Source organism: Anguilla rostrata, chromosome 3, assembly GCF_018555375.3.
Source record: "Anguilla rostrata isolate EN2019 chromosome 3, ASM1855537v3, whole genome shotgun sequence".
Taxonomy (NCBI): Eukaryota; Metazoa; Chordata; class Actinopteri; order Anguilliformes; family Anguillidae; genus Anguilla; species Anguilla rostrata.
Genome location: NC_057935.1, coordinates 55,813,889 through 55,840,462, shown reverse-complemented (window position 1 = coordinate 55,840,462; position 26,574 = coordinate 55,813,889). Strand labels below are relative to the sequence as shown.

Genomic DNA, 26,574 nt, shown 5'->3' with positions numbered 1-26,574 from the left:
ATTGCTCAATCACAGTTAATGTGGGTCAGCTGTGCTGTACGTGTGGCAGCTCACCTGATGGATTACAAAGTGAAAAGAAGCGGTGTCTGACTGCATGCCCTTCAGACAGTGTGTACACTAGATTGTTCCAGTCTCAATTCGCAGAAGACAAATTATCAATGGGGTGGACCTAGAGCTGCAATTGGACATTCCGACTAGGGAGGTAAAATGGGGTAGGTGGTTTTTTTAATGTTCTAGTGGCCTTAGTGGATTGCTGTTTAAAGCCAGTCAATAAACATGTACAATGACTCCACTTGTAAACTCACAAGGCTTTCTTCCCATGATCCTCCACATTGATTTCAGGCAAGCTGTTCACCTCAGTAGGTACATTTTTACTTAGACTGGGCTAGGCCTTCCAGGTCCACTGTGGGGCTGTCGGCCACCAGAAATACAACACTAATCACACTTTTTGGAGAAAGAAAATATGGAAAGACGAGAGATAATTGGGTTATTTAACACCAACGTAGATTATTCAACAGATTTCCCTTCATTCAACAGAATGCTGCATCTCAGTCATGGATAGGAGCAGTAATAAACATCCAGGCCAGTCCGGTCAGCCAAGCAACACTGATCCCACGATGAACAGTAATGCTGCCTGTTAAAGGATTCTGGATAAAATGTTTCTCCCTGGGATAAAATGGGCTTTAATCCCAGACAGCTGAGAGCTGGGCTGGAACAGGTAGGGATGGAGAAATGAATGCACTCCACAGAATTAGCTGGCTGGTTACAGGAACATATGTACAAATGCGTGTTGGTTATCAAACTCATGGGATAATTCACAGAGCACTGTTGCTCGTGAGGTCTCAAAAAATGAAGTACTAAACTAGATGTGTCAACACTGCATCACAAGAAGACAGTTGGATTTTGACATGATTAAAAAAAAACTGGACACTACATCGTAAATCTGTTACCACAGGACATCAAACTGTAAATCAGGTGACCTGCAGCTCTACTCCTGGAGAGTTTTGGCAGAACGGAGCACCATTGGCAGAGGACACATCCCATGCAATACTGAGGAATGCCAGTTTTGTCCCATCAAATAATTAAAGTATCTCAGAGCCAAATGTATTACTTTTGGGACTGCGCCCAGTCAAGTCCCCCTTGTCAATAAATGCTCTGGTGTCAAGGTCTCACTGAATTGATATTGCATTTTTAAAACTAATCATAAACTAGCAGCTACTGTAAACCTCTTCAGTCAGTGAAGTAGCAATTATTTATGGGTCAGTTGTGTGTCATGTTCAGTAGTTTCCCACCTTTATTTTGTTTGGAATCCCTACCACTCATTTCTAAATTTGAGTGTCTGAGCTCTGTAATATAAAAAATACTTATATTACAGGTGCTTCAATTAGTCGTAAGTAATAGGTGTTTTCAGTTTAGTCACTAGCCATACATTACATTACAGGCATTTAGCAGATTCTCTTATTCAGAGCAAATTACACAACTTTTACATAGCATTTTACATAGGATATACACTGAACCAATGCAGGTTAAGTACCTTGCTCAAGGGTACAACAATGGTGTCCTACCCAGGAATAGAACCTATGGCACCTTACCCATTATACTACACTGCCACCCCATAGCGATAAATACTATGTGTGTAATGACAGTCCACATTTGTGTGCAATGGCAGCTTTAGTCCTTCTTGAGGACATTGCCAATGTCAGAATTTGCAGAGAGAGAGTTTTTAGGAACCAGTCAGATTTATTGGCCCATCATGATTACTGGCTCATGAGCAGATTTAGATTGCCAAGAGATGTACTCTTGGAGCTGAATTGGGCCCGACTTTAGAGGGACAAACAACAGGCAACAGAGCAAGACCAGAGTCGGTACAGGTTTTAACTACACTGGATTTTATTGCGACTGGGTCTTTTCATCGGGAATTGGTGGACCGCACTGGGATAACACAGTCATCTGTAAGCTGCATCATGCCAGCTGTTTGTAATGCCATAATTAGGTTGACCCCATGTTACAGTAGGTTCCTCTTCACTGCAGGAAAACAGGTCAGCATCAAAGTACAATTTACAGCAATTTGCAGCCTCCCTAACATAATGTGTGCCATTGACTGCACTCACATTTGAATAATGGCACTGTCTGTGGATGGATATACTTTTGTTAACCGCTAGCCTTTTCACTCCATCAATTTTTAAAGTATTTGTGGAGTGAGAATGTCTCTGACCGAAGCTGTTGCTTGATGGGTCATCCCATAGGTCAACCCAAAACTCAGTCATTTTAATGCACAGTATAGGGGAGAGATTACAAGCTGGAGCAGTGTGGCTGGCTACTTGGTAAGTGAAATTAAATACACTAAAAATATTTTTCTATTTTCATGACAATCTTGAGCAGGAGAAATGGTATGAGCTGCATAGTCATGCAAAATCAGTGGTGGGCTATTCAAAGGTCAGTGGTGATGCCTGAACACTTACTTAAGGACTACTTAAGGACCCAGCCAAGGTTTACTCAATCATAAGGGCATGTCTTGTGCTACAGAATGCAGCCGAGACACCGAGTCTCTCTGTCGCCTAATCTCAGGCATGTTAGCGACCTTGACCCCCCATTCCATACAAGCGAATGCTGCAGCAGTAAGGCTCCGTTCTGCCATAATGAACCGCCCGTGCATTGACTGGTAAGATACAACAACTTTTTGATAAATTCTATTTGCCACTAAAGTCATACTTGTATCAGTCAACATGGTATTAACTCACACACAGCATTAATTGCCGTTACTGTGTCTTTTTTGCAGCACAGCACATCTTCAAAGACACGCCCTGAGCTGCTGGGCCATGCGGGTCTTAGTGTGCGTGAGGGAAGTGGAGGAACAGTGGATGTCATCTGCGCTCACTCTGTAGACATCGACTGGACCTCTGGTGGCACCCATGTCATCCTCTAACAGAACAAATAAAGGCGACTTGCTCTTAACTGTCTACAGTATGTTCTTGAATAACAAATGTATGAATAGTTAATTTTGCTCTATATGATTTAGATAGCAATGTGGAGTGGTAACCAGCAACCTTTTTTTTTTTTAACCTGAACGTTCTTTAGTAGGGCAGTCAGTTATAGTGTTCCCAGGTGCTGATGACATCACGCCACTGGTCAATGATGTAGCTTACAGATGCAAGAGGCATACTATGTGGGGTAAGCTCTTAAGCCCCTTTACCTCCACTGGCGGCCTTGACGCTCTGATTATGGGCAGTGATGCGGGGTTTCAAATTCACCTTTATGTCCAACCACTTATTCTTCACCTCAGCAATTGTGTGGAGCTCAGAACTGGTTGCAGTAAGGGCTGCAGTGACCTTTTGCTCCCCAACATATTATATTTGGTAGCCCTGTGGAATTGGAGCCAAAAAAAGCATTTCTTGCATTTCCACCTCATTCCCTAAGACCTCAATTTCACACTGTGAAACCGTGTCTTCAGTTTGTCCGCTGTAGCCATGTTTTACCAAGACAGGGGCATAGGCCTACATCTCAACATTTTTATTTTGATTAGCGTATTAATCAGGGACATGCACATAACCACGTACGGCTTTTTGTGGGGTGGGAGATGAAGCTTGTGCATGTGTGCAGGATTTCAGGTCAATTTGGGATTTATAAAGATGACGTTTCATCCACATGACTTATAAACGCAATCCGCACGACAGAAGTCTGAATATCTTTTGGCGCGCACATTCTTTCCTCATTCCCACATACGCAAATATTAAGATGGATTCTACAATAACATTCATACTTGAAGCCCCAGGAAATGTGATACATTAGTAATCAGCTGCTTTAATTCCTCAATTAAGTGCTGAGTTATGTCAAATATCATCATCTGCAGCTCCTCAGGTCCAAAAGAGATTTGGAGATTTACTGTAAATGGCCAAGGAAAATAATCGTGCTATTTATTTCTTTGAACAGTTGCTCTGATCTACAGGTATGGAGATATGTTAACAATAGTGTAAATATAAACCCTGTTTAGAGCAGATATTTCTTCAAGGAAAGTATATTTGCTTAATAATAATGCTATTTTCTCTACAGAACAAATGATTCTTAAGTTGTCTCCTTTAAGATATTAAATGTAAAAACAGTCCTGAAATCTAAATGATAGGATACTGAGCTATACTAAGTTATAGTATAAATTATAGTAAATGTACTCCAAATTCTCACATTTTTTTTTTTTTTTTTTTAAATAAAGAATTTAAAAAATCAGCACAAAAAACTGAATAGCACTTGGAGCCCTACTGCTAACACTTCATAACCATAGCATTTGCCCATGAAGGTTAATGGTCATCAGCATTTACACTGCAAACAAAAGGAAGCTGTCCACACATACAATTCTATTCACAGCAGTTATGAGAAATCAACCTGTGACTAATAATGCCCATAAATCCTTTCCACTTTGTGCCGACCTTCCAGTGATATCACACCTGTCTATACCACTTCAGTTTGTTCAGTGCCTCTTTCTGCTTATTCCACTGCCAGTTTCACCAGAGTGCTTACCTTGAATGTACACTTAATATGGCAAGCGACAAAACAAACCGGATTCCTGTCAGAATTAAACTTTTTCATTGACTAATCTACTATCTATAACTACCAATATCTGTAGTTTTATCCACACTCGCGAAATCATGGCTTGAAGTGCAGGGTTAGAGTGCCCTCTGTTGACCATGTCGTGTACAGAAAATGAACTGGAATAGCTTTCTGAACTCCCTTCAGAAAGCTAACAAGTCTTTATTTCACACAAAAAAACAAAACAAACAAAAAAAAAACACTGCCCATTTGTTAATAATCCATGTAAAATATACTTACTGTTAAAGGTTCAAGTCACTTATCTAATGGAGGAAAGAAAAGGCATGGATATAATTCTGGGCTCACAATATTTGAGACCAAGACTTGATGGCAGTGCTGTCAGTTCAGCTCATTATAATAGCCCATGTTTGCCACACTACCATTTCACCCAATCCAAAATGAGTGTTCCGCAAAAGCAGATTCCAAGATGAAATCAAGCTTATCAACACACACATACATACATACAAACATACATATGCGAACGTATTTGGTGCAACAACATAGCAGATCAATGAATTTTAGAAAACATGCATTTTATTTTATTTATCATTATTCATCATAAAATATACATTTTGAATAAGAATATTATATCTCCCTCACTACCAAACACTCATATCAAAAGGTCCTTTCATCAACACATTGCACACGCCCCTTCACATTCAGCAGAAACGGACAGGATGGTGACTGCGCACATCCACATTTTTGCATGCCTAAAGAGGGTCACTTCACCTAGCCAGACAATGTGCAAAAATGTATACATCTGGACAGAGGCAAACAGACCCTGTCCAAAGGCTCCCTAATCTCATGGGTTCATTTTTAAAAAAGGAAAAAAAAGGGGGGGGGGGGGGGACAAGAAAAAAGAAAAAAAAGAAGCCTTTTCACATATAAAAATATTTGAGGGCAAATGTAACTGTAGAAAGCCTCTAGAAGTGCCAATACTGTGCAGAGGTACCGAGCCAAAAGTATCTCCAATCCAGTGCCTCATCCCTGGACTCCCGGAGGTGATGTGGACATGCAAACAGAAATGCTCTTTGAAGGGGGTGCCCCCGATTCCTGAATTACCCACAAACCACTGCCGTGAAACCGTCAACTCAGCCCAACTGAAGGACAGGAAATAGACTGTAAGCTACATCAGTGAGATTAAAACAAACATGTATGGCCCAGGATTTTAACAGCCCTGAGAGTCAACATCATACATTTCCACATCGTTCCCCCTGTGATGAGAAAAGAGGGGGGATGAGGGGGCAGAACCACATTACCTTAAGACACTGAAGGGCCAATGTGGGCGCATGTTCTGTGTGTGCAGGGCGGAGCCCCGTTGTCCTTGAGCCTATCGGCAAGTGCAAGACTCTGCGATCATGTCCTCATACTCTTTGTATACAATGCTGCCATTCTTCTCCAACATGAGGACGCTGATTGGCTTGTACTTGTAAGGTACACAAGCGGGCGGGGGCACCTCCCCCACACCCATCTCATTGATGAAGTTCTGCACGATGGCATGGTTTGGAGAATTGTACCCATAGTGGAGGATACGTGGGCAGTCTCCTCTGCAGTAGCGAGGGTTGTACTTATGTGGGGCGATGATCCAGTGATCCCAACCCAAGTCCTGGAAGGTCACTCTGTAGGAGTGAAGCTTGCACTGGTTCTTAGCCACACTGTTTTGGCGTACGTAGTTGGGGATGTCTGCACCAATGCTACCCGGTTCTTTGGACCTGCGAGGGCGTGGCACAGAAGGGGCTCGTGCTTCCAGTGGGCCAGCCCAGTCCCTAGGGTCCCCTGCCTCCTCCTCCAGGAAGAGGAGCAGTGCAGGAGCCCTCAGCTGCGTTTGGGGAGAGACGAGCTTCGCTTGGGTCCTCCTCCCACCTCTCCTCCTCAACATGGTGATCTTCACCAACCTGTCCTCCACGCACTGGTACTGGACAGCCAGGGACAGACGTCCCTCACTCTGTGAGGAGATGAGGGGTGTGATGTCCATCTCAGTCCACTGGTCATGAGGTCTGAGGGTCACATGGCCTCCAGAGGAGATTCTCCGATTGGCTGGCCCCAGGGAAGAGATATTGACTCCACAGCTCAAAGGCACGTGAGAAAGCACAGTGCTGCGCAGATGGACAAAAGCTGCCCTCACTAGCTTCTTCAGGGGAAGAGCTTTCAACTCATACTGCACCATGTAGCTGTACTGCTGATCTGGACAGACATTCATACAAACAGGAGAGAAAATAAGACATGTCATGTTCACTTATGGGCTTACTCCAGTTAATTTTCATTGGTAATCTACCTTTCTTACTTTAAGCTAACACCTGCCTAAAGGAGAATTCAGTACAACTTTGCAACATAATTGTACTCCCTGAAACAATAGTGTGCATAACCATAAAAAAACACCTATATAAATTATATTCATAAATGTGAAAATAACATAATGCACTAATACACAGTTGACTTGCTAAATTGTCAAGAGTATGTGAGAAGTTACAGGCATTGAGCAGCCATATTTAAGTAGGAAGCTACACTACAGGGCCAAAAGTATGTGGACCCCTGACATCCAACATTGCATCCAAAATTACAGGCATTAATAGGGGGATGGTCCACCCTGTGCTGCTATAACAGCCTCTACTCTTCTGGGAAATCTTTATATTAGATGTTGGAGTGTTGCTGCAGGGATTTGCTTCCATTCAGCCAGAAGATCATGTGTGAGGCTGGGCCCTAATTGGGCGATTAGGCCTGGATAACAGTTGGCATTCAAACTGATCACAAAGGTGTTGGATGGGGTTGAGGTCCAGGCTCTGTGCAGGCCAGTCAAGTTCTTCTACAATAGATCTTGACAAAACCATTTCTATATGGACCTGACTGTGTGCCAAGGGGCATTGTCATGCTGAAATGCCATGGACCTTCCCCAAACTGTTGCCACAAAGTTGGAAGCATATAATGATCTAGAATGTCATTGCATTAAGATTTGCCATCACTGGAACCAATGGGCCTAGCCAAAACAAAGAAAAACAGCCCCAGACCAAATGTCCAGATACTTTTGGTCATATAGTGCAACTCCACAGTCGACAGCCAGTGTGCGGCAACGTTAGGCCAGCCTACGCGATAAAAAAAAAACTTGCTTCTTTTTCAAAATGTTAAAATTCACAAAAATATAAATTTCCTTAGAATTATTACACATCTGATTTCTTGAATGAAGGTATGCAGCCACGAAAAAATAGGGAGCTGAACTTGTGTTTTCAAAACCGCATTCTTTAAATGTAAATAAAATATTGGATTAGTTAGCCAGCAAGTTAACGAAGTAGGCTACTTACCGGGTAACGACACTGAGAACCGCTTTCGTGTTGAAGTGGACCGAATCAGTCTGACTGTATTGAACCCCAATATTCTGGGTTCTCTGGGCCGACCGTCGGTATCGGCGGCTCTGTTATACAAATTCAGCATGTACTTCAAGTTCTGGTCAGCAACCTGATCTTTCGTTGGGGATCTATGGTGTAACTTCTGTTGTCGTCTATGGTCTTTTTGTCTAGATTGTATCGTTGAAACATCGCTGTGAAACGACGAAGAGGACGCCATTTCTCCGTCATTCTTTGGCGGCGTTAAAGTGGAAGACATCGAAAAGAGGTACGAAAATATTAAAAATTTGCATAGGCTGTGACTGTAGGTAGCCTTCATGTCCAACCTCTGGTGCGAATGATAGCAACCAGGAAGGGTACCACTATACGAATTTTGGAGACCGTGATATAGGAAGTGGAGCATTTTGGTTAATAGCGTATACTGGCACGTTCCTCTGTGACCCCAATTAACCTTCTTACGCGCATCAGCAGGTGACGCTTGAAGACATCTCAGGAGTTCCTCAAGCAAAAGCGCATCTCAGCTATGATCAGGGTCCAGAATCCGGGTATAGACCAGCAATGTAGCCATGGGTTTTCCCCGCAAATTGTAATAATTTTAAACTCAACTCCAAGTCTGCGTATCCACTGTTAGCATCATTCGATCCTTTGCGTAGGACTGGTCTTGAAGGTTTTCTTTCTCGAGATCATTGTTTGCGTTGGACAACACGGAGAGCTGCTAATCAAACAAAATAAATTATTGGAAAATATCAGTGAAAAAAAACAAAAAAACAAAACAAAAACAACAACAACAAAAAAAAAAAAACATGACGTTAATACTAACGCTGTATTGTCATTGAGATTATCATGATCGAGAAGCCTCTACTGCTGTTGCCCTTTTTTGCTCAAAAATTAAATTTGTGGAAGGTCTAGTGTCATTTTTCCCCTTGCAGAGCAAGGATGCAATGTTCTTGCTTTCATCCTACTGCTGATGTTATTCTAGAGCTCACCTTGTCAGTGCAAGCACAACATCTTAAACAATGGGCCCCATGTGTAGGCCCCCTACTTGTTTCTGATGATGGTTGAAGTGGCTGCTTGGGAATGACAAAAATCACTCCATCTCTAATTCCCCACTACAGACAGTCCTGTAGTGGCATGCTCTCCATTGCACAGCTGGGCTTAGCCAGAAACACCATCAAGTCCTTGTTGGCACAATCCGGAAGCCTTTGGAGATCTGCAGATGGCGGTGGCGTGAACTGTTATCTAAATAATGTATTGTACCTGCCAAATCCCTCTGTCCAATCTTAGAGGATTGGTATGGTACACCTGTAATCGCAGTCTATAATTGGGAAAACATACTTGGATTCAGCTGTCAAATGCTAGCTCCCAGTTGGCATGTAAATGTATTGATATATGCAAAGAGTATGGTGTGTAATGTTAGTTTATTATTTAATAATTTTAAGGACATTCCTATTCAGAGTGACTTCAAAGGTTAATATGGCACTACATAACACAGGAGAAAAAGTAAATGTAGATCGGCACGAAAACTGGATCGAATTAGAACAGCTCTAAAAATAAACTTTGTTCACAATGCAATATTAAAGAGAGGATCGATTTTACTGTAACTTTTTTGGCCAAATACCCCCCAGGTTTACCAGTATCTCCTGCACCCATCTGTAATAATCTCAAGATGTTTTTGGGGGTCTTTTCTCAGAGACACAAACAAGTAAATTGTTACTATTGAGGGTTGTGGGTGGGGCTAAGGAGGTGTAATTGCTATAGTATCAGGGAGCCACAATAGTTATTATCCACAGACAATGGCTGGAAAAGATCAGGGAAAGCTCCAGCAAATGAACATGCAGAAACACACCAATAGCTCCCAAAAGCAACAAATTTATAAAGAAGTGTATTATACATACAGAAGGGAAAGGTATTTATAGCAAAATGATCCTGATTTATTATACTTTTTTTCTGAAAACTTATTTTTATTATTGTCTGCTTTAGGTTTCGGTGTATATTTTTGACTGGCCCAGTTTGTAAGTGCGAATAAGGACATTTTAGCTACTCAGAGGCTTCACGATAGCAGGTATAGGGGTGTAGACCACAAAGCCATAATGCCTTTGTTTACCAGCTACTGTAAATCCAGCAACCAGCTGGAAATATAATAGAATACAAATACCAGAACCTTATGTAAATATCTAAAATATCCTTCATTTATATTATGTGTGTGTAACCCAGAAAATGAACCATCCCTTTTATACCATTACTACTGCGGGTAACTAAACTGTAAAATCCAAAATGCTTTGTGAAATTGATGAATAAAAACTTGGAGGAAAAAAGGACAAGATTTAGAAATACTGCCTGAGGTGACGGAATACAGTGACATTATTATCGCATGTGCAAACAAGAAATCTGTGTATTCCAGGCAGCGCGCAAGGAATAAATGTTTTCTATTCAGCTGTAATCGATATTAACGTTTGAACGCACGCAATGTGACCACGGTTAAATACTTTAGGGCTTCAATGAGAGTACTTTGACATGTGTTCCGAGGACTTGCGGTATAGTGTCTAATGATGAGCAGAGCAAGGAAACAATGATTACAAGCACAAGGCTTTCCCAGCACATATGCGTTGCTTCACTAGAAGGGAAAATAGCTCTGCATGTGGCTTCGTGACTTGGAATTTGGCAATATCTAAGCTCTTTGCATCCGGGACAGCTGTTCTTGAAGCAACTGTATCAAATCTGATTTTCACTTATTGAGGGGAAAACATTTTTTTTATGGCTTAGGTATTTCTTCTTAGGGCTTGTTATGTTCTATAAATATTCATGATCTGTGTTTAGGCTCTTGATAGCATAGGTTAGTTATTTTGCATTAATACAGGGTCCAAAAAGGGCTGGTGTGGGTGCAGGTTATAGCCTAGAATTATGGCACCTGATTTTAACTAATTATCTAATCATAGTCTTCAATCAAGACATTGGTAAGTAGAATCTAGTGCTGAGTTGAGTTTAGATTGGATACCCCTGCATTGGTGCTTAAAATCAGTTCCCAAACACAGTCTTGGGTATGCTGGTTTTTTGTTCCAACTGCAATTGCAATCCCAGAATTTTAAAAAGCCATTCATTTTTCTTAATTAGGTGCTGTTCATTTTTAGAGAGATTATTCATTACTATGTCAGAAATATCTATGCATGCATGAAGAATTAAAGTCCCATGTTCACATTGTGCTATACTGCAAACAATTACATAAAAAGAGGTAACAAAATTATTCAACTAATCAAATTAAAGATTGAGTTGAATCAATAGTCTCCTAATTGGTGAAAGTGGACACATGTCCACTAAAACTAACCATTTGGTAGATAATGAAGAATTCTAAGACAAAGCAAATGACAACAAACCAAACATCTATTGTGCAAATAAGTTAACGGAAAACACTTAAACACATCCGTTCAGTTACCTAATTGTGAGCCTATTTGTTCACCTCCGTTTAATTTGACCAGTTAGAAAATTGCAATAGGCCCTACCCTTTTATCTAATTATCTGCATTATGGCACAGTGCGAATATGGGATTTTTGTTCTTCATACAAACGCTATTTCTGACATAATGTGACTAAACAGGATAAATAAACATTAAAAGTGCCTCATTAAGAAAAATTAACAACTTGTAAAAATTCTGGGATTGCAACTGTGGTTGGAACGAAAACCAGCAGGGGTCCCTCAGGACCAAGGTTGGGAACCACTGCTTTACTGTGATGATGTGAACTCCTCGATGGTCTGGGAATGTTGTTAGCAAGATAGTCGGCATTATTCTCATATTGTGAATATTCTCCTACATTGTAATTCGTTTGGATAAAAGTGTATAGCTAAATTACATAGATATTGTAGCACATTTTACTTTCCAAATCGTTTGCAAAGTAGACTAAGGTTACCGAAATGAAAACTACAGACAACTGCATGTCGAACTGAGCCCATTTTAAATGAAAAATAAATCTGGTGACGTGCTCGCTAACAAATACCACAACACACGAATGTATGCTACCTAATTATTTTAAAGAAATAACTTAACTAGTATCTTTCTTTGAATGGAAAACTTCTCCAAGAAAGCGGAATGGCAGCACAGTACCACGCTACTAAACGAACCTATGATGTCCGTTTTCTAAATTTGCAGATACGATCGCCTCATTGCTCCCACGACCCACTGACTGAAGCTGCCGTTGGCATTTTCGGAGGAAAACAATACAGCGGTTGATGCTCCATATAGTTCTTTCCCCTCCTGCACTCCTCATTGGTCGTTCAAACTTTAACCCCCACTTCGAATGGGCCATTCCCGTTGTCAATCAAACTACTGATTTTTCGGGAGGAAATCTTCCTCGGTGTAATTGGAATCCCCCTCGCTTTCTCCTCTCGTCCTGCCTCCGTTCTACCCTTCGTTGCTTGGTGGCTGCAACTTAACGGAATAGTGGTGATGGAGATACGAAACTTTGCAACAACTTCTGGATAGTTGCTATACTATTAAGGACGCAAGTGTCATGGAGCAGAGAATGGAAACCGTGGAGCAACTCGTGTCTTTCCACCACATCCAGGTCCAACTACAAGGAGGTGCTCCCTGGGGATTCACGTTGAAAGGAGGACTCGAGCACGGCGAACCGCTCATCATAACAAAAGTAGCTACATTTTGGTAATTTTTACTAAAAATCAATGTTATTGTATTATCTAGCTGCCAAATTGCATAGGAGTATACAGTGTCAAAATGTATGACTGGATGCTTGGCGTTAATTTTGCGCCGTTTTTCCTTAGTTTGATAAACCGGTTGGATTTATTCATAACTTGTTAACTTGGCTGTTTTATGCTCAAACTTGTTCTGGTGAGGGGCGATGTGATTTACGTTTACGTTAAGCTGGCTGGCTTGCAGCGGATACAAAAATCCGTTATTTTTAAAGTTAACAGTGGTAGTTGATGACAGGTTTGGCTGAACAGTCCACACGTGGACATACTGTGTGGATATTTATGCAATTGGTTTTATAACTTTGCAACAGTAATATAGATGTAATTGTGATTTCATCCGTCGTCTGTAATGTAGTTTGCTTTGATGGGGTAACGTTAACGTGACTTCTTACAAGCTAATGTTCGGTAAATAGCATCACTACTAGCTCGTAGCAAACTGGCTGCAAATTTTATTGTGTATGATAATTAAGTACCGATATTGGCCCAACCACCTCAGCACCTTTCGAGCAGTCGATTGCAAGTCATTCGAATTACTACACTGACTAGATGTTTTCTTCTGGCTGGTGTATTACCAAGCGTGGGGTTACATTCCGTGACGTAGTCACTTAGTTTTTTTTTGTTATAATTTGATACCAACGACCAATACTGTATTAGTGCTGGATGCAAACTACCTCGCGTGTAATGTGATTAATTTTAATTCTCGAGGCTAAATCGCATGCAATGGGTCTATTAGTCAGAAGTCATTTCTTGCATTGGCTTTGTAATCCTGGCAGAAACCCTTTCAGAGAAAATGCAGTGCACTGTAATTAAATTGGATTACCATCCGCAGTTCAATTACGCATACTTAGCAAACCAGAAACGTTCTTGTTTCTGTCCGTATATATCATTGTTTACATCAACCGAGTTCTGAATTTGATTTTTGAAGTAAACCCTAAGCTATAAAAAACATAAAACTACACCTTCAGAATTACAGCCAGTTTCTATACTAAATAGCAACAGAGCTAGGTTGTTATCGCTGTCCTTATCTGAAATATGGGGACAGCAAAGACGTGCTCACGATAATTTAACAGATTTCACATAAGTAGCATGGCTGCTTCTGTTTTTTCATCTTGATAATTTAATGCCCAGAGCTTCTCCCATGGCATCCCACAGTGAACTTTGAGCTATTGTCTCTAGCTGTGGCTTATTTACAGCAGGTAATGCACATACCACAGTGAACGGTCTCCCATCAGCCACATCAATCAATTTCCTCCTCTGTCAGTGGTTTTAATATTTTCTTTGCCTTAACATGTGATGGGATGTAACTGACGGTTTTAAATCTCTGCATTAGATACTGGAAAGACTCATCTATGTAATAGGGAACTATAGTGCCTTGGGAAAGATTGTTGATTCCAAACAGAAGATAAAATCAAAGCCAGGCGCGGCTTTATGTCAACAGCTTGTTAGCACCCGCTAAGTTTGAATGGGTGGTAGAACAATACAAGGATCTCGGTGGTTTCAGTGTAGACATTTTAATGACTGAATGCTGAACTTTATGAAAAGTTCTGGGAAAGCACACATTGTTTCTGCATTCTAGAAAAGTTGCCATGTTTCCACATAGGCCTAGTGCTTTTATATTTAATATATTTATTTTCATATTTAAGCCATGAAACAGTTTCTATTTTTCATGGCTCTAAAGTTAAGAATGTGTGTATTTTGAGGTTTTGTCCCACAAAGGGGTAAATGTTTCTTTTATCTCACATATTGGTGAGAATGTTTATGCACAGCCACAACCATGGTATAGCCGGGGGTTAGATAGACAAGTGTGCTTTGTTGTTAAATAACCCAGAGCTTGAGTACAGAAGCTTCTGTGTGACTAGCTTATTTCATAAGCCAGACTTAAATGGTTACACTGGAACAATATCAACTCAATACCTTTCTTAAGTATTCTGATGTTACTCAGCATCTATAGCGAAACTTAAAAAAGCTAAAAAGGAATGTAGATAGTTAGAGTGTTTCTGCTTGTTATTATTTGAAAATCTCCCTGCTATCTTTCCCTATTTGTGCGGGGGAAGGGAATAGTAGAAAAGATTCAACCCCCCCCCCACTCTCCCAACCCCCTTCCCTTGCCACATTCCTTTAAAGTGTTGATTTATTTTTCTTGAATGAAGATGTTTAGGAGTGGATGACCCCCAGAGATCACATTCTCAGACTCAAACTGCTGAGCAAGAGAAGGAAGCGTGGAAGGTTACCCAAGTTTAGTTTAGTTCATTGTTTCGGTCAGCATTCTGGTTAGTCTGGATTCAGTCAGCACAGTCAGCCAGTCAGCCTTTGGCCTCCAAGCGACTGACCACTGGCCAGTTCTTTTACATGTCCAATCAATTCTTTCAGTGAATGAGTCTATTGGTCTTACGTCCTCATTCCATCGTTTGGTTTATGTATGTATCAATTTGGCCAGTTTTCTAGGCAGTCTTAAATAAGAAAATTTATGTTAGTGATTCTGAACTAGCCTTAAGCAAATGTCAGTTTGTTTCTCAAGGAGTCATTGGCAAGACTGAATAGGCTAGTTATCTAAATTGACATCAGTCTGAGATAAGTGCTTGTCCAAGTGTATGATACCCAAGGGGTGAGCAGTGGAGGTGGGGGTGGCGGTAGGGGACACACCTCATTGCAGAGACTGCCTTATCTGAAACTGCCATTCCCAGTGTCCTGACCCTGTTCAGTTGTCAGCATTTTTTTGTGGTGCTGCTGAAAAGAAGTACAGCTGGGAAGAGGAGTGGTGAAATGTGCAGCTTTTATGCTGAACATTAGCCTGTGGGACACTAATAATTGGGTGCAATTTTTGGTATGTTTGGGGATCTTGACCACACATCCTGTGGGGTGTTCAGACCAGCCTTGCCCTGAAGCTGGTAAAATACAGGCAGGATTTAACCCTTTATATAGAGTCGAGGTGGCCAATTTCATAGCTGAGAATCCCCTGCTTAGACTCACTAACTGGCTAACCCAAAACACATGGAATGTGTCAGACACATGAGTCCCTGTAGCCCTATAGAGTTGAGCTGTACTGGAATGTGCATGTTTGAGTTCCATGCGTATACGCCTAAGACTTGTGTGTTGCAATGTTTTTGTATTTCTTCTGTGAATCTTTAGCTATGTCTAGGTGAACTTCATATCTTCATGCAAACTGGCTTGGTGGTGTGGTCATCTTCTGACCATTAAGTATTGTATTTTAAATTTGGCGTTAGAAGGCATTAAGGTACTGGAAATTTGTGTAAAATCTAATGATTAATGAAAATAAATAAAAATACATATTCAGTGTTAATTAGGGCAGCCTGCCCAAATAGATTTGCGCCTGCCAAAAAAGATTTTTCAGTATTTAGCCTAGTTGTTTATTTCTGTAAGCAACACACTATGCTTTCGTATTCATACACACTGCCGACTGTTATTTCTCTAATGAGCTGCCCCTCCCCCATAGCTCGTACTGGCACAAGTAGAACAGTGAATCCACAAATCAGTGCGTGAATGCGAAAATACTGTAATTTGGAGGGCAGTCCTGCATCCATATCTATGCCAGGTAATTAAATGTTTTAAGTTTTACAAAATTGGTCAAATGTAGCCATTGTTTTGCATCTTTTCTCAAAAGAAAGCATCTTCTGCCCTAAGCAACACTAGAAAGTTATCAACACTATGGATTATTGTTAGCTAGCATTTAGCAAGCATCAGCGTTCACCCAGCTAATGTTAGGCTGGATGGCTAGAGTTAGCTAATGACTATATTAACCTTTTGCTTTTGACGGAGATGAGTGCAGAATTTTTTTTTTTTAATTAAGACTAAAGGAGGAGGGGTAGAGAAACTGCAGTCTATGGGGTAATGTAGCATGACGTAACGTAAATCTAACGCATTACATGACTGACGTACAGAAAGAAGTTTGACTGCTGTTCTCAATTTTAAGTTCATATGTGAGCTTGCTACCAAATGCTTAATTGGTAATGTTATCTTATAACTGCTAGCAGTACTGTGAGCCTTTAGTTCACATACAAAAATAAGGAATGTAAGTACATTGGAAATTCAAATGAACACGATGCTTTAAAGTAATTTTTTCCATTATCATTCAACATTCGGCTCTTCAGCAGCAGGCCTACTTGGATGGAGTGACTTGTCTCCTTATCATTTTCTCTCGCTGGAAATTCAAATGAACACAATGATCCCTCTCTACCATCAGGGGGGACACATCTGGTTGGCCAACATCTGCACTGCACTCATGAAGCGTATGACGAGAGTGAAGCAAATCTCTTCAATAACTCTGTTTTGGGTAATTTGGTGTTAGAAAATTGCGCACTTTTGCCACTTGTTCAGAGGGCAGGCATAATTTGATTAATCCTTAAACCCAATTTTTTACATATTGACACATTGAAATCCTACATTGGCTTAAGAGTTCTGATCTTATGTTACTTGATTATGAGCAAATGTAATTGTTCTTGTGGAATTTTCACTAGAGTGGTGTTCAGTGTTTGGTTTTCATACTTCTGTTTGACAAAGACTGCCAACAATCAATTAAAGATGACTTTTTAACAGCATTCTGTAATTATTTTTTTGTTGGACCAGTGCTGCACAAGTGCTGTACAGATTAAATTACCTTTACAGATAAGAGATGTTAAAAGGTACAAAAACTGCAATGCCTCTGAACATGCGCTTTTAAATGTTTTAACATTTAAACCATAACAATTTCACTTTTATTTGTTAAATTCTGTATCATATAATGAACATTGTGGGCTACTGTGTTGAGTATGGCTTATCACTGTGTGCATTAGTACCCTGCCATTTTCAAAATACCATTGTATGTAGGCTATTCAAACTAGCGTCAACCCCAAACTATCAGCATCAAGTCAAGCTCAAATTTAAGACATAATATAAAATACAAGTATTAACAGTGTTGTAATGTAGAAAACATTTAGCACTTAAAATAGAGACATAAAAAATAGTAGTACATTACTTTACTCTGGGTGCTATTGCAGTTTAGTGAAAATTACTGATTAACTGGGTAGACTTGATGATTAGAGGAAAAGTTAACCATCCAACAGAAGTTACTTTGTTGTACCTTAAGGATAGGACTGTACGTGTATCTGCTTCTGAGTGTGTACTACATTTAAAGCAGGATTCAATCAAGGAGGTTTCAAAGCCAGAGGAAGGTTTGCATGTATAAATTTGTTGCATTTAAAGTGAATTCATGTTAAAGCATTTAGGAAAAATTAGAAATGATTTAGTCTAAATTGTAAATAATGAATATTCCCAATTTGAATTGGCTGAGATGAGCTGTCAGAATAATTGAAATGGCAGTGAATCTGTGATGTACTAATTAAAAAAAAAAAAAATTGTTTTAAAAAAAGGACTTGGTATCGACTATCTGTAATTCTCTGCGTTGCGGAGATAGCCATGTTGTGTAAATTTAAACCTGAGCAAGCTAGCATGAAATGCTAAATGGCAAGCTACCATTTCAAAACTATTGTGGCGTGGCAGTCATGTATCCCTTAAGTAAGGATCAGTCTAGACCTACAAATTCTGCATTTCCTAGTAGCTACATGGAGACAAAAGCAGATATTTGATGCAGCATGTAAATCTGCCACCACAGTCCCATTTTCGCACATCAGGACTTCCATTTCAATCCTTCAGTTTGAACAATATTCCCAATATGTACTGATGTGAAAACTGAAATGGAGGCTATAAAATTGTAGCAATCTCTTAGAGGTTTGGATTGTGAAATTAACATGCCATTTTTATTGTGTTATTTCTTTGATGATGACACTTTCAACAAAGACAAGTTACACAGCCTTCTAAAAGAATTTGGTTATGTTAAAACACCTTCCAAAAGGGAAATGTAGGCTATTTGAATAGAACTTGAGTGGTTTTCTTCATGTTGCATAGCTGATGTAAAGATATGTTTGACAGAAGGCAACAAAATCAGATCTGGTCAGGTTCACGGTGCTGTTCTCTTACTGTTGATCATGTCTTGCTGAGGGGAGGTTAATCGCTTTGAGGGTGGAGCCGGAGCGATGGAGTCGACCTTGTTTTGGGTTTAAGAGGCTTTGCTGTGAACTCTTATCTCCATTCACTAGACCCTGGAGCTGTGTTTAACAGGGTCTAGCCTGGAGGATCCTTTAAAGTCCAGCACCATCAATTAGACTAGTCCAGACCCAATAGGCTACCCATCAGTTGGGCAGAATTAGCATTTTAGTACTTATCAGGGCAGCCATTTGCACCTAAACGCACAATCCCAATGGGAACCCCCTATTGAGTCTACGCAGGAAGAGCAGAAGTCATAGCACTCCAAATAATAAATTAAAACACACGGGCTGTGGGCTCTCTGACTATAGCTCACTCCATAACCCAAGTAGCTACATGTAGCCTAGTATAGGCCTAAATGCTGCTCTCAAAATAGCTCTGTATCACATGGATAATGGTGGAAACATGGCAAGAATACCAGATAAGAGATGTTTAAGCAATGATAACTGCCATAAATGTAATCAGTGTAATAAATGTCCTATGAATGGAACCATATCCTGTTTCTAATGTAATTTAGGGCATGCACAGCAGCAATATCTATACATCATTGTGTGTTTTAGATTCAATCACCCATTCTTTATGTGTCCTTTCAGTCCCCTGGGTGTTTGTTTAAGGAGACCAGTGTGGCAGTGGCTAAACACAAAGTGAACTATTAAACTTCACTCATTTGCGCCTGAATATTACGTGTAGATCTGTGTTACGCTGATGTAACGTAAATAAATACATTACAGTGACCGGCAGACGTACATAGGCTACAGTTGGCTATGTTTACATGTAATTAGTCACCTCCCCCCTTCTCAATTTCTAATAGAAATTTTATGTGTCTGTTTTTTGCAGTGCGTATAATTTGGGTTTGCATTGCTTTACTGAATACAATTGAATTTAATTGGCTGAACATATGTGGTTGGTAAGAAAATGGCACAGAAATGCTCATTAATTCTAAAGCACAGATAATTAAAATCATGAACATTATTTTATCTTGTATTAATTTACTGTAATTGTGCTTTTGGTTGTTATAGGGTGCTAATTGTTGACCTTTTCAGCATATTTTAACGGCCAGAATATTGCACACCATTGCACATTTCCTAAATGTTTAAACGGATTTCAGAAATTAACACTTTTTTCATCACTTATTTTTCAACAGCCCTATTATTCAGCCATCCATCCATTTTCTAACCTGCTTATTCCTGGTCAGGGTCATGGGGGCCTGGAGTCTATCCCAGCATGCATTGGGAAAGAGGCAGGAATACCTCCTGGACAGGCCACCAATCCATTGCAGGCCTTATTCAGAATTGAATTGGAATTTTGGCCTAATTTGAAAAACACAGTACATTTGCTGAGATTGCATCTGGACCATTTAAATTACATTTACATTTTAGCCATTTATCAGACACTGATATCCAGAGTGACTTACACAGCTTACCTTCTTTAATTAAAAACTGTTTGTACAGCTGGATATTTACTGAAGCAATGCGGGTTGGGAACCTGCTCAAGGATACAACAGTAGTACCCCACTGGGAAATTGAACCTGCAACCTTGAAATTACAAGCCCAGCTCCACTGCCGCCAAAGTTTAATCAAGTTTAAATCAAAGTTGACTTCACAGAAAATCTTAAATGTTTTTCCATTTGCTTTGAGTAGCCTCTGATTTGTTTTAATGACAAACACACACAAGGAAATTGTTTCTTATCCAGCTACACTTCTATTCATTTTAAAAGCTTTAACTCAGGTTTATGTTTTGTAATCCATTACAAACCTGAATGCTTTGCTCTTTCTTTTCTTCTTGCAAATTGAATTACCAAATTGCATTATTACTCATTCTGTAAAAAACAATGATCACTTGAAGACATAAATAAGAAGTCTGAATGCTATGCTAAGCGGTAGATAGTCAGTTCTCCATATGCTAAACAGTTTTTGCTCTTGCTGTGTAGAGTGGAATTTATATAGGACGAAGTGTAGCACAGTGGGTAAGGAACTGGGCTTGTAACCGAAAGATCGCAGGTTCGATTCCCGGGTAAGGACACTGCCGTTGTACCCTTGAGCAAGGTACTTAACCGGAATTGCTTCAGTGTAGGCCTATATCCAGCTGTATAAATGGATACAATGTAAAATGCTATGTAAAAGTTGTGTAAGTCGCTCTGGATAAGAGCGTCTGCTAAATGCCTGTAATGTAATGTAATGTAATATATTAATGTAAGCAGATCACTCATAATGTATTAGCAGGGATAAGGGATATAATTCAGGTTATTGGAGAAAGACAGGAGTGTCCGCAGATGCCTTGACGTGTAAATCTTGAACTTTGACAATAAATTTTATAATAGAAAGTGAATCTGATGAATGGATCAGAACTGTCACATGAACACACTGTTAACTGACTCATGAGATGGTTGCAGTGGTCAATTAGTGTAGTGTAGGATTTGGGCTACACATTATCCAGATTTGTGTTGCAATACAATAGCACTCGTAAAGTACAGGTGGGTTTGGCCCATGTCCATATGAAGGGAAATGAAGGCAAATTCTCCTGTTCAAATATTGTCTTGCAGTGCTAATGGTTAAAGGAAAATACTCTGAGCTGGCTCCCAATAATATCAACAGCTTATTTCTACTCCTTAATAGAAATGTTATTTTCCTACCCCACCAAGATGTGAGGACCAGACCTTTGTATGCAACTTTATCTCTGTGTGGCCACGAATCTTACTTAACAAAGTAAAAATTCCAGACAAGGAAGACGAGCTGGTGTCTGAATGAATGTATACTAGAGTCTCTGTCCTTTGTTTTGGGCTGGTTCCATTGGTTGCCTCACAGGCCGACCCAAAAATTGCATGTCCCGAAGGGTTTTCGAATGGAAGCATGAAGCGGCATTGGCGGCTCTGCCGTCAGTCCATTTCTGGTGCATTTTTTTGGTCAGTGACGGGGAGAGGAGGGATATTTTGTGGCATAGCTTTTTAGCGTCCCTGCAATGGCTGGGTAAACAGATGGGTGTTCTCTCCCCAGGAGCAGGCCGTGAGAACGAACTGCTTTGGAACTCCGATCGGGTTCAGTGAGCAAGGTATCAGTCCACTTTCTGTTTAGACGGCACTGTATTGATTTTTCCTCGAGAGGCAGGAAGTGAGTTCATCAGGGTTTTTCTTTCATGTTGTCCGGATTACAGCACTGTGCAGGGAGTCGGTGTGCTGCTGAGTTTGTTTTGGGTTGTCTTAAGGCGGCTGTTAAACCATTTTTGTCTGTCACTGGTTTGTTCACTGTTGTTTTGCATGCATTTGCACTCAAACTAGGGGACCACTAATAGGGAAACTCCCTTTAAAGCTCTTATCTCAGAGGGAGGCAATAACAGCACCACAGTGGTTTATTTTTTTCCTTCTCCAGTGGGCCATTTGGTGAGGGCAAGGTCATTTCACTCACATTACCGTGTGAATGGTGCACCGTGGACCCATTCAAAGGGCTGTCACGGCTGGCCCTGCCCCTCCCTCCTGTCACTGGTCAGCCGACTGATTGATTTATCTTATTTAGTTGTTTTCCAGGAGGCCGTCAACTCAGTGACATGACTCATTGTCCACTGTGTAAAAAGAGGATAGTTTTCCCAGTATTTTGAATGAGAGCTGGATCAATTCATTTGCAGTTAACACTGTTTCAAACTATTTTGAGCATTAGAACACATCCATACACAATTAAAGAAGTTTCAAAACCAGGAGGTGCACTGCAATGTAAGCTACGTTTGTTGAATCACATTTTATTATTTGTTTTCTCTGCTGGTGTCAATGTCCTATATGACACAACATTCTTATAATCTTACACATTGTGTAACCGAAGCAGCTATAGCAATATATTTTCATTGGTGCAACTGAGGTGAAGCTTGCACAAGCATTTATCTGTCGTACCCACTGGAATTTGTGATAAATAAGGAGTATTTCGATTTTTTAAATACAAACTTCTATCTGCATGTGAGGACGTTGTGTACTGTTGTAGCACTTAAAGTAATGAATGTAGGCCTAATAGTTTGTAATGTGATGTTTTTAATGTAATGTTGCAATGAGGAAAACATTACATTGTAATTTGTAACATAGTAAGGAGTTGGTTTGCTCTGGTGCCTTACTTAAATGGCTCTTGTAGACTAGCACAAGAAATGATACATCCTGCATTTGTCTTGGAACAAGAAGATCAATATGTAGAAAAAGAATAATAACATTCACAGAGTTACCTTTGTAATGTGCATAAGCCTAGCTAACTAGTGACATGTTAGCTTTGCTCATTTATTATAGTTAAAAATAAATATAAAAAATTAATTTACATAATGCTAACTTACTTGCCAGGCATTTACTGAAGGAAAGTTCTGCTTAGAATAGTAATTGTAAGTAATAGTAAGTATTTTAAAGCAACTGGATATCTTTTTTCCTTTGAATATGGCTAGAATATAGGCCTATATTATTAAAATTAATAAGATCACCGATGTGAAAGTCTAGATTTTTGGACTGCTTTCAAAACAGTAGATTGCTTTGCACATTTCTCTGAAAGTTTCAGAGCATATTCTTTCAGAAAATGCTGAATTAGGCTATATTACAGGAAATTTATTCATTAGAGCCATTCCAACGAGGTATAGCCAAATGTTCCCCGTGGCCTGTGAGGAACTACAGAAATCCTTGAAATCGGCCTCTGGAGCAGAGAAGATGGAGGCGCTCTTCTTTTCAGCCATCATTTCTCTGGCTGCATGAAGGGGAAGTCTGTGCAAACCAGATTAGTCTAAGAAGAACTGTAAGAGGCAAACAGACCAAGGAATGTGAAAGCACACGACTCCAAGCAGGAAGATTCCTCCTGAGTTAAACTTTTTTTTGTTTTTGTACCACGAAAACAAAAAGCTTACTGTTGAGCCACTCATGTGGCTGTGAGGGTGGGGCGTACGTCTTCTTTTTTTTTTTTTTGTTGAATTTGGGAAAAGTTGCAGCCTTGTGCTCACTGTGGAAATGTGGGCTGTCCTTTCTGCCACCCCTTTTTGAGAGTCTCAGAGAGACGTCGGGAGGTGCCAGCGAGATGCACCGACGGTGCGAGCGAGAGTAAGCGTTTCAACCCCGTGAAAGGCGCTTTTGTGCTTTTTCCCCCCCCCTCCCTCGGTTGCCGTGCGCTTTCCTCTAGTGGCACATAAGACGGCAACAATATTCTCGCCCACTTCGACGTTGAATTGTGTCCAAGTGTGTCAGCGGCCCGGTCTAGCTGGAGCTGGAGCTGCAGTGAGCCGTCCGAGAGCCTCCCTCTGTCTGCTCCGAGCAGCTTTGCTCTCATTAGTGCTAGGTGTTGAAACGGGGCCATTCGAGGACGAGCAGCCTGCTGCACTGACCTCAGATGCATAACCACGCTGATAGGCTGCCGGTGTGAGAAGTGGGGTTTTCTTCTTTTTTTTTTGGCCCTTTTTCTCCTCTGCTTGGATTATAGAGGGCATTGTGTGGGTGTGGGTTGTTGGGGGAACGAAGGGTTAAAAGCACTTTTGAAAAGAAAGAAAGAAAGAATTTGGAATTGGGGGAGAAATTTGGACGTAAGATTGCGCTTGGCAAGGTCGTAGGCCTCAGGATCATGGGAATGGGGTTCCAATGGAGAACAAAAGTGAGGCTTTAAAGCTGGGTACACCTAAACCCCCCCTCCTAGGGTGTGTCTTTATCCATGTCTTTTGTGCTGGGCAGGGCCGTTTGGGATATCTGTTGTGGGTGTTTGGATCTATTTGTGAAACGTCTCCACTCTCTTTTTAAAGTGGTTCCTCGTTTTAATGAGAGGGACAAATCCAACCTTAAACATCATGGCTGTCGAATGAAAAGGGAAAATTAGCTGTGGGGGCAGGGGGGGGTGGGGAGTGAGGAGAATGGAATTCCTCCTCGATTCTTCTTTGCAGCTCAGAAGCAGTGTCTGGTTTAGACGATCATTGTACTTGTGTTTAGATGATCATGGTAGGGTTTCTGTGGTGATTTGCTGACTCAGCTATTGATTGGCAGACTGAACGCATGCCATGTGGCTGCTGAGTGTATTTTGAAAGGATTTACATGTGTTTAGACTGCTTTAGAGGCTCTCCCAGTTGTCTTTTGGAATTCTGAGTTCATTCTCTTGTGCATAACTGATACAGATTGCACTGCAATATCATAATTGGGGTGTGTTATTAAGTAAAACAAAGTGTAATAAAACTTGAATTTAGAACACATTTTAATGCAGGAGAATATTAAATTTTGTTTGCTTATTGAAATAAAATGAATGTCTAAAAACAGTGAAACCACGTCTGTAATTGGGCTATCTCTACATATGTCTCATGATCTAGGCCTACATGAAGGTAATGCAATTTATAATACTTCACACCTGACATGCCCACATATAGCAGAGTGGATGCTGAACAACAGTTCACCACTTGCTGTTATTTCAGAGTAGTGAGTGGTTAACTGTATTTTCCTGGTGGAATACAGCTATGTTTAAATCTTCCCACACTAGGGTGTTACAGTGACTGCCTCTAACTTCCCATTTCTCTACTCCTAATGGAAAAATGTTCACAGAGTTTGTGACTGCCCAGTCCTCATTTCCTCAAGACTTCCAGAAGATGAGTTGATCTAGCTTAAACCTTCTAGCCAAAAAATCCCAGTCAATCATGGCATAATAGTCACTGACTGACACAGATTCAGTCTGCTTGCCATGTAGGCTTTATTGAGCAATCTCCCACTGGAAAAGCTGTCAAACGTTGCTGCTACCTGTGGAAAAGAAGCTTGGCAGAAGAACCTGAGCCAGAGGAGTGACCACACGCATTCTCAGACACACAGAGAACGTTGTGAGTCGGGTGGTGAGCAGATGTTCTCTGGGCTGTGGGCCCTCCATAATACTGCTTAGACTCACTTTGTGGTCTGATAGTTTAATGATTTTCTCGCTGAAGAGATCGTCTTCAGCACTGCTAAATAAGTCTTTCTGTAATTGGAGCACCGTTTCAGTGCTGTTCTTGGATTGCTGCTAAAGAAGGGGTTGTACAGAGACATAGGCTAGCTGTCTTAAAGATAACCTTGAGGTCTTGTATGAAAAATACTGTTAGTTTATTGTACAACTGTTGCTTAGTATTAACATGGCAGGGTTTGCTTGTATCAGTTCATTTGGTCAGTTTATTTAAATTGCTGTTTATTTTTGAATTGTTGGGCATTCCAATTCACTGACTCCCAAGGTTGATTTATATATGTTTAGTGCATTCACTGACCTTCTTGTGATTTATTGTCTCAGAAAATAGCAACAAAATTGAATGCTTTAAATGAATAATTCTGCGGGGGGGATGGGGGGGGGAGGAGTGAAAGCATGGTTAAATTTTGATACACAGAGTTCGCTTATACAATATGGTCTCATGCTACGTCCCAACTTGATTAATGTCCTGCCCCGAAAATGACCCGGTCCTAAAATGGCGATCAAGGCTACATACGGGTTCCAAAAAGCATACTGAAGTTTGAAAGCGATAGGACCTATTTGTTAATGCAAAACATTTAGCGATTGGGATGCAGCCTCAGTTGTTCCTCTTGGCAAGGCATATAGCAGCAAAGCTGTGCCTTGGCTTATGTCAGACCCGCACCCACTGTTCTGCCATGGCTATATTCAAACCAGTGAGACATTGGGAACCTCTCAGTCTGCTTGCTTAGTACATGCCTGGCATGTGAAAGGAGACTTTTCGCCATATTAAATGTTTCAATATGTCGTAGTATCTTATTGCAGTACGTAATGACATTTTGTGGGTATAAGAATTTGTCAGTTTGTTGAGGAAAAAACATATGAAAATACTTTTTTTGTCTATTGCTACATGTTTGGTTTACTAAAGCTATATTTTTCCATAAGGCATTGCTTTCTAGCTGCCTGCAGCTATGCTAAAAACTTAATACATTACAGTCTGTGAAACTGTTACGGTTGCTGCCTTGAAACTGTCTGGT

The 26,574-nt window shown here is 40.5% G+C and overlaps 2 protein-coding genes across 4 annotated transcripts in view; one reads left to right on the top strand and one right to left on the bottom strand.

The window, feature by feature from the left end:
* Nucleotides 1–5,097: 5,097 nt before the first annotated feature.
* On the bottom strand, nt 5,098–8,383 carry bmp15 (bone morphogenetic protein 15). 2 transcript variants are annotated; one of them, XM_064328409.1, is made up of 2 exons: nt 7,878–8,383; nt 5,098–6,765 (listed from the first exon to the last, which is right to left on the bottom strand). In XM_064328409.1, exons 1-2 carry the CDS (start codon nt 8,320–8,322, stop codon nt 5,912–5,914), a joined length of 1,299 nt encoding a protein of 432 aa, XP_064184479.1. In that variant the 5' UTR covers nt 8,323–8,383; the 3' UTR covers nt 5,098–5,911. The 2 variants fall into 2 exon arrangements, with proteins under 2 accessions (XP_064184479.1, XP_064184480.1); XM_064328410.1 differs by having other exon boundaries at nt 5,098–6,760; nt 7,878–8,018.
* Nucleotides 8,384–11,460: 3,077 nt separating this feature from the next.
* Nucleotides 11,461–26,574, top strand: part of shroom4 (shroom family member 4) — a 43,269-nt gene continuing 28,155 nt past the window's right edge. The window contains exons 1-2 of one of the 2 annotated variants that reach the window (XM_064328405.1): nt 11,461–11,620; nt 12,061–12,556. In XM_064328405.1, coding sequence (XP_064184475.1) covers nt 12,422–12,556 — 135 coding nt within the window. In that variant the 5' untranslated portion in view covers nt 11,461–11,620; nt 12,061–12,421. Of the gene's footprint in view, nt 11,621–11,995; nt 12,557–26,574 lie in introns of those variants that run through there. The other variant, XM_064328407.1, reaches the window with a different exon arrangement.